The sequence below is a fragment of the Antennarius striatus genome, chromosome 22 (genome assembly GCF_040054535.1).
Source record: "Antennarius striatus isolate MH-2024 chromosome 22, ASM4005453v1, whole genome shotgun sequence".
NCBI lineage: Eukaryota > Metazoa > Chordata > Actinopteri > Lophiiformes > Antennariidae > Antennarius > Antennarius striatus.
The window spans coordinates 12,627,863-12,635,977 of record NC_090797.1 but is presented as its reverse complement, the minus strand read 5'-3'; the positions used below and the strand labels follow the sequence as shown (position 1 = coordinate 12,635,977).

Sequence of the window (8,115 nt, the reverse complement as noted above, 5' to 3'; positions counted from 1 at the left end):
AGTTCTGCTCGCTGTGAAGATCCAGAAAGTTCTGCAGATGGTGAGTTTAAAACGACTGTGGTCCGGACACAGGTTCCACCTGAGAACAGGGTCCATGAAGGTTCCACGGTTTCTGGATTCAGACTGAAAAGTAAACAGATCGGAACCTTTGACCCAGAACCAGCTGATCCGGGTCATAACCTCTTCCCCAGTAGTGACCAGTGATAAAGAAAGCTACCTCAGCCCCGCCCCTCCACCCACCTGACATTTAGCCCGGCCAATCAGTCATCCCTGTCTCAGCAAACATGTCCACATTCATGCTGGTCTGTGAATGTACGGCCCACTGAACACCAGTGTGTGTGTGTGTGTGTGTGTGTGTGTGTGTGTGTGTGAACCAACCTTCGTCACACCCTGAGGGGTTGTGTGAGTTCTCAGCCTGTTGACTGTTCTTTGTGTGTGCAATATTTTCTAAAATATCTAAATAAATTTGATATCTATCAGTTGCGTGACTTTTTTTTAGTCCCGTTCAGGAATCACAAACATTTAAGGGACTTAAAACCTTTTGAATCCGGTGACCAATCAGAACCAGGCATCAACATCTGGACGCAACGCTGAAGCTAACTAAACGTTAGCAGGACAGCTGTCAGAAACAACTTCACACAGATCTTTATGCTGCTGGAACTCTATGTCTTTTTAAAGAAGGAAAACAGGACTGAACAAAACCCTGAACAAAAATACTTGAGCGCCCCTAACCCTAAATTGCCAGCGAGAACAGCCGGCAGCAGGAACGTGGGTATTGGGTTTGCGCCGGTCCTCACAGATAGAAGAGGAGGTCATCCAGCTTCATGTTGGGCTCCCTGTGGAGGCTCTGGCCCACCAGGAAGGCCAGCTTGTGGGCGTACTGGCAGGGAGCCGGCACCCGGATCACCCCCTAAAGCACCAGAGGGAACAGGTCAGAACCCCAGACCTCGGTGACCTCTGCTAAGGGGTCAGGTCAGGACCAGGGTTTGTTCTGGTCATGTGATCAAAATCAGTTTACAAACATCAGCCACTTCCAACTGATAGAGACTGGTTAGCTTAGCGTGCGTTGGCCTCCACTGACTCACCTGCCAGTTGTAATAGAGGTGACACAGCTTGTATGTGAGGCGCTGCATGTAGTCGGGCTTCAGCCCGCTGGAGTCGTACACCACGTTGTAGTGGGTGGGGGACACGCTCCCCATCCGGACCGCCTGGCTCACGATGTAGAAGTCGTACCTGTGAACCAGGACACGGTTAGCCGCCAGTAGCAGCTACTAGCCTGAGCGGCTGAACGACTTCCCACAGATCTGATGGTTCTGGTCTGGTTCAGTCCAGATTCTGTGACTCTCCCTGGACCTGAAACAAGACATTGAACCTGCCTCCTCCCACAGCACGATTCTAACTCTTGCTAATGACTGAACAGATGCTAAACGCACCACTCTGGACGGGTGACCTCCGTGTCCACGATGGTGCCGGGGGGCGGGTTCATCACCTTTCCGTGCATGTGGTCGAAGAACCTGCTGCTGATGCGCTTTGTCACCACCACCACGCTCAGTTTGGGCCTGCAAAGAGGCGGAGTTAGGTGAGTAAGCGTCACGCTAGGATGGCCCCATTCAACTGTCACCATGGAAACCACACTCACACATAGTCCTGCCCCATGGACCTGATGGACTCCTGGATCTGGGCCACCTCGTGGCTGACCACGCTCCCCAGCTGTCCGTCCCCGACCCCGTCCCGGTACACGATGATGCGCGCCGGCAGACAGCCGTTGTACCTCAGGTAGTCGTCCAGCGCCCCTGGAGCAAACACACGCAGCTGATTGGTCATCTGAGAGGCCCCTCCCACACACGTGTGACTTCAATGCTTTCATCTTTGTGGACTCTGAATGATTTGTGACCACTTGTTTGTCTAGTGTCTTAAATCTGGTTTTTACAGTGTGAACGTTCAAACCGGTTCTAACTCAACGCCACTAGAACCACAGAAGGAAAAGTTTTCACCCCTCAAGGCCATCTTCAGTCCATCCATGATCTCTTGACCTTTGTGCTGAAGCACACACTTGGAGTACCACCTGAAAGACAAAGGAAAACGTAGCTTAGCATCGAAAGCATGCTACCTGTGTGAGCTAAAGCTGATTGACAGCAGAACAGGCCGTACCATCATTCTGTTATAACGTTGTCTATAACGTTATGTCCCGTTATAGATCGGTTATAGGTCCTGATTGAATGCCAGCCCCTGTCCCCATTCACTAACAGGCTGCAAACACGAGGACTCACCGGCTCATGGTCGAGTTCAGGCTAGCTACCAGAGCGCCGATCGAGCGACTCCCGGCCTGCTTGTCGTGGTAGCAGTCGATGCCGACGATCATCAGGTGTTTGAGCTGCGCAGACGGAAGAAAAACACAAATAGTCTTCACATTCCATGTCTGCCAACCTTGACCTTAACCTCTGACTCCTCCACCACGGTAGGGGCCCCAGGACAAATCGGCCCCGGCTTCATTGGGTGATCAAACTCACAGGGATCTCCACGCTCCACAGCTCTCCTCCCATCTTGCAGGCAATCTGCAGGATGATCTTGGTGGCGACGGTCATCAGACTCCCAGGGCGGCTCAGGGTCCGGCCCACCACACACTGGCTGGGCATGGGGAAGTCCACACACAGGTGCTTCTTGACCATGTCGTACTTGTCCTTCCTGTTGTTGGGGAGGATGACCACCACCTGGCAAACACAATCCGCCGCTCTCAAACACGTAACCAAGGCGACAACAAAGCGAACAAGCAGCGAGGAGCGCTTTGTTTCCTGCGTTCAGACACGAACCATCTGAGTCTGGGGTTGCACATTGCGCTGCAGGGATCTGAGGAGGGCATCGTGGGCATCCTGGTACTCCACCCTGGATCAGAAGGAACAAACCAATCAATGTATTGATTCAGCTGTTCAGGATCCACTGGATCACTGATCACATAGCGTCACCAACACCAGGTCACGTCACGACTCACATCACGGGTTTGTGAAGGCGGATCCCCAGCGGGCCAGACACCCTCAGGAGGGTGGTCAACAGGTCCTGGGCTACGTTGGCATTCTGACGGGTGTAAAACACAACCCAGTCTTCCAGCGGCACGGGGTTGAGCAGAGGGACCCCCCTCATCTCTCTGGACCAGTCCGCTGCTCTCGGGTCGTAGTCGTACTAGAACACAACGATTTGATAAGAAGCCACGGATCCATTTAGTCAATCATACAAGCAGGAGGATTTCACACCGATCTCTGTCCCTGGAAGATCTTCTCCGCTGGGAGGACTCGACCCGTCAGACTGACCAGCTCCTTATCAAATCTGAGCCCCCACTTCTCCAACTCCACATTAGCCTGAGCGTCCCTGCGAACAGAGCCAGGACTTAAACCCGAGCTGGACATGACACCACCTGCAGAGGAGCTGACCCGGGACAGCAGAACCCTGATATGTGATGAGGACACGTCTCCTACCGATGCACGTTGTTGACAAATCTGTTGAGGCGTCCCTCTCGCTGCTCTGGGTTCAGCCTGGTGTGGGCGGTCAGGTCCTTCATCACATTGAAGTCTCCTCTCATTTTGTCAGTCAGTCCTGTCAGAAACAAGCGGGTTTCAGGTGAAGTGGAACCCGTACGGAGCCAATCTGTGTCCCACAACCTCTCCATCTGCTGCTCACCTGTTAAGTAGCACAGCTCTGGGATCAGCATTACAGTCGTGGGAGACTGGCTTCCTGGATCACGCCGCTTGATCCTGGTGACCAGCAGCACCTGGGTCAGGTCGGAGACGATGATTCCGTAATTCTGGGAGGAGGAAGCAGACGTGACCGCGAAGAACGCAAATACAGTGTGAGAGCATCCGGTTCTGTTGGGTTCTGTCTCACGTTCTTGTAGTAGTCAATGAAGGACACATCCTTGTCGGCCCGAGTGAAGGTGTTGATGGGGGTGTGATCCCAGGCGATGTCATCAATCCTGTAGGTTTTGTTGTTGTACCTGAATAATTGAGAGAAGAGTGAAAGGTCATGTGATCCGTGGACCTCTACGTGCTGAGGGTAGTGGGGGTGTTAGGTCCTACTTGGTGAGAACAATCAGTCCAATGAGCTCCTTGGTGCAGACGTCTTGGAAGCGGTGGCTTCCACAAGACTGCCTCATGCTGATCATGAAGTCCAGGACGGTCTCGCTACGCAGAACCCGGTGGCTCACGTCGACACACATCATGATGGAGGACTCGTACTGCAGGATGGCGGTGGAGAACCCCGGCCAGATGGTCAGCCTGGAACCGACCGACACACAAGTTTAGACGGAACAACTCACCTGCAGCTTTTCACACAACAACAAGCGTCTATAACACATGTGTCAAACTCAAGGCTCGGGGGCCAAATGTGGCACCGCTGCATCATTTAATGTGGCCCGCAAAAGAGCATAAAAGGTCAGAGGCCATTTTAACTCTGACAAAAACATTTTGAACAAAGTTAATGTCCTAACTTGTGTTTGATGTCATTTCTCTTTATTTATTGGATAGTTTGATCCTTGATTGACGGAGTTCTGACATTTTTTCTATGCAACTGTAATGTTTGCAACATGAATAAGTAATAAATTCAGTTATTTAACATTAAGGTGTAGTTATTTTACATCTATGTCACATTACATTTAGTTACATCTGGTCCTAGCAGGACAGCTGTTATGCTGATGTGGCCCTCGGTGAAAATGAGTTTCACACCCCTGGTCTATAAGGATGACAGATGTAGCTCCAACACCCGGCACCAAGAAAAACCTTTTTCATCTTCCCTGAGGAAACCATCACGTTCACTCCGCTTCATTCAATCTCCATCCATGGATTCAAACACACAAAGTATCCATTGATCGTTTACAGACTCCAAAAAAACACTGAGTTTCATGGACAGGATTTATTTGGATTCCGCAACGCAAAAAACCCCCGGGATGGTGATGAAGATCAGCCCGCTGCAAGAAAAACAGCATCTCCCCATCCTTCAACAGAACTACTGCTGCTAGCATGCTAGCTAGCATTAGAAAGGCAGCTGCTGCTTGGGACCAAAATCAGCAGCTTTCAGACTCCACTGACATCACTTCTAAAAATGTAACATGTTGAAAATCTGATTCTCCACGTGTCACCAGGAGCCACCGACATGGAAACATCCGGCTTCAGGCCAGAAACAGAAGAACATACTTGTGCTGTGGGATGTCCAGGGGGTCCCGGGGGTTGTAGTAGTTGCGTCCGATCTGCTGCATGTTGAGGATCTTCAGGATCCTGCAGGGATGATTAGAACATATGACATAGGAACGTGCATCACCATGAACCCCCCACCAGTTCCTGAGGACCAGAAAACGCACCTTTTGAAGATGAGGTTGTAAAACTGGATGCACACTGGAGACGATGGGGGGAGTTCAGAAACCAGGGTGATGGTTATCTCAACCTTTTCTCCTTCCCTGGTTTCGCTGCAGACAACCGTCTCCTAAACCCCAGGAAGGAAACCAGCAGAAGATTAAATCTGCTTCTGAAATTAAGTTTTCCAGTGACTTTATGAAATTTTCATTTAACCTTGTCTCGCAGCTTGTGGGGCAGAACAAGCATCGCTCCATCGAAGGTCCGCGCTGTGCCGAGCAACTCCTCGTGCTGGAAGAGGAGGGCGGCTCTCAGGCGACGGGCCTCCTTCATCGGATTGTAGGTCACGTGGTATTGGTACAGGACCCACTGCGGGCGGGACAGGATGCGGAAGAAGTTTGCGACCAACGGGATTGGCCGCCCGCTCGTTCCTGAAGAAGTTCACACACAATAGCAGAGAGAGATTTGCAATCACCTGCACTCGTTACAACGGCTGCATGTGTAAGGAAAAATGTACATTAACGTGACACACCCGTCTTGGATTCCGCCACATGAGTCATCGTCCGTCTGGTTAAAATCCCAGAATCACTAAAATCCCGGCGGCGTCCTCCTCGTTCTCCCAGCTTCACCTGCTGGAACCCAGCTGAGATCTCGACCACAGCTGACAAACCAAGACTGAGGTTACAAACACGCTGCAGACATGTTTCAGTTGCTGGTCAGTCGAGCTGACCCATCGCTCCGGGTCAACTAGGATAATGAGACGTGACCACACCTTCTGAAGAGAACGGTCCCGGGCCTTTCTGCCGACCTCTACCAACTTGCACTGCTTCCTCATCTCCCCTCGGTGGGGCGGGGCAAGGTGCTGGGGCAGCTTCTCGGGTTTGGCTCTTTAACACAGGAAAAAGTTGGAAATGTGTAACAAAGTTTTTGGAATAAAAGAAGTGGTACTGATCCATTTTCAGTTCATCCTACATGCCCAATGAACTCTAAAATCTTTTATTACCAGCTCAAATGGAAATATTGTTCAACCAGAAATCTTCAATTTTAGTAAAAATATTACCGAAGTAACGACTGTTTAATTGTCCTTTTAATTTCATTATTAAAAAGAAGTTCATTTAAAATAATGACAGCCTATCGCTATTGGCTTGTGGACCCTAATAAATCGTATCAAAAATATGAATAACTGTACACAAAAAACCTAACAACAATGTCAATTTACTCAGTAAAAGTGGGAGGATCTGGGCCCTGTGTAAACCAATCAGCCTCATGTCACCTGCTGACAAAAGGTGAAAGATGTTCAGACTTCTTTTCTCTGCGCCCCTAAACCAGGATAAATGTGGTAACGCAACAATCAATTCTGTAAAATAAATGTTTGAATACCTACACGGTTAGCATGTGTTGTTCAAGTGAGTATTTTTCATTTCATGTTATATAATTAATTTAAGACCATGTGTTTCTGTAGATTTTCTCCTCTAAATATCTGAAGCGCTAATTCTAACTACTTACTATTAGATATGAATAAATCTGTTTAATTGCGTGGTTTATTTTATTTAGTATTTACATATCATTCAATGACAATGTGCTCTTGATGTAGGATTTTATTTTGACACGCATTTTATTTTGACACAGCCTGGAAACTGTTTCCTGTTGGTTCGCGCTGCGCTGAGACGTCTGAAGAAACGTTCTACCCTTAGAATAAACCTTTAAATAACACCGGACATTGTCTCAGAAGAGGAGAGTTAAAACAAAAGGTTAAAACCACAGGTCACAGCAACCGGAAGTCCTTACCGATCCCGGGGCCACTGCCTCCTGACCGCGTGCCCGGCCTCGTGCTCTGGCTCGTGCCCGACCAGTCATTTTCCTCAGCTAGCTTCAGAAGGGTTCAAAAAACACATTTCACTATTTTTAGAAATATTACGGACAAATGAAGTAAATACGTGATCAGGAAAACTACACCGCCCCTCATCCTCACCAGTACGAAATAAAATCTAAATTAAAGTATCGTTTACTCTCGTTTAATTGGTCTAAACAAGATGGCGACTGTAAATGTAGGGTGTGGCTGTGCAATGCCGCTAGTAGCTAATGAGCCACTATTAGCATTAACATAAATTCAATATGTATACATTACTATAATATAACTCCACACAGAATATCCGACTTTCAAGGTAGGGGTTAGAATTACGATACTTTGCGATAGTCCTTAAACTGAACGAGCTAATTAAAATCAGATAAGGGTAGAATGACAGTGTCCGAATTGGATAGCTGAGAGGGAGTTTTTTCCTTCAAATCGAAACATCGCGAACAAAGTAAATTTGCATAAAGGAATCATTATTTATCAAATTTTATGACGACTTTAATATTATACTTACTTTAAATGTTGACTTCTGCTGGCAGTGAACTCTAGAGGTCACGTACGATGCGTGTCCACAGGTGTTCTGAGTACCACTACGGCAAATTAGTCACGGGCCTCATCACCGAGCGCATTGATACGCTTCCTGTATCTCCCGAGACCCTTTAGTCAGCTCAATTCAGGCTGCGTTATGTGTTTGAAGAGCAGGTTGTTCATATTTAACTCAATAAAGAATAGCAATTCAGCGGTGATTGAGGAAAAAAACTTTTCCAGAAAAGAGGCAGAACTACTTTTTGGAGCGCAGTGATCCGTGTGCTCTAGGGTAATTTACTATTGTATGCAATCTCAACTATGGCCGCTAGATGGTGGCCGCGGCCCTGCGGTCAATATGCAGACTGACGGAGACGTGATGGCGTTTAAATAACCAGA

The 8,115-nt window shown here is 48.5% G+C and overlaps 1 protein-coding gene across 1 annotated transcript; it reads right to left on the bottom strand.

Moving 5' to 3' along the window:
- Positions 1–771: 771 nt before the first annotated feature.
- On the bottom strand, positions 772–7,193 carry LOC137589190 (piwi-like protein 1). Its single transcript, XM_068306760.1, has 20 exons — positions 7,125–7,193; positions 6,109–6,223; positions 5,869–5,997; positions 5,553–5,767; positions 5,345–5,466; positions 5,181–5,261; positions 4,068–4,265; positions 3,877–3,985; positions 3,673–3,796; positions 3,471–3,588; positions 3,249–3,363; positions 2,990–3,177; positions 2,811–2,883; positions 2,511–2,711; positions 2,271–2,374; positions 1,995–2,065; positions 1,640–1,793; positions 1,434–1,559; positions 1,086–1,233; positions 772–910 (listed from the first exon to the last, which is right to left on the bottom strand). Exons 1-20 carry the CDS (start codon positions 7,191–7,193, stop codon positions 794–796), a joined length of 2,577 nt encoding a protein of 858 aa, XP_068162861.1. The 3' UTR covers positions 772–793.
- Positions 7,194–8,115: the final 922 nt, after the last annotated feature.

Bases quoted from the DNA above. Each gene is read 5' to 3' on its own strand.
- LOC137589190 (XM_068306760.1), bottom strand. From the start codon at position 7,193: ATGACTGGTCGGGCACGAGCCAGAGCACGAGGCCGGGCACGCGGTCAG. The intron at 2,066-2,270 runs GTGAGTCCTCGT...TTTGTCTTTCAG, and splicing joins CTGAACTCGACCATGAGCCG to GTGGTACTCCAAGTGTGTGC. The intron at 1,234-1,433 runs GTGCGTTTAGCA...CCTGGTTCACAG, and splicing joins GAGGTCACCCGTCCAGAGTG to GTACGACTTCTACATCGTGA.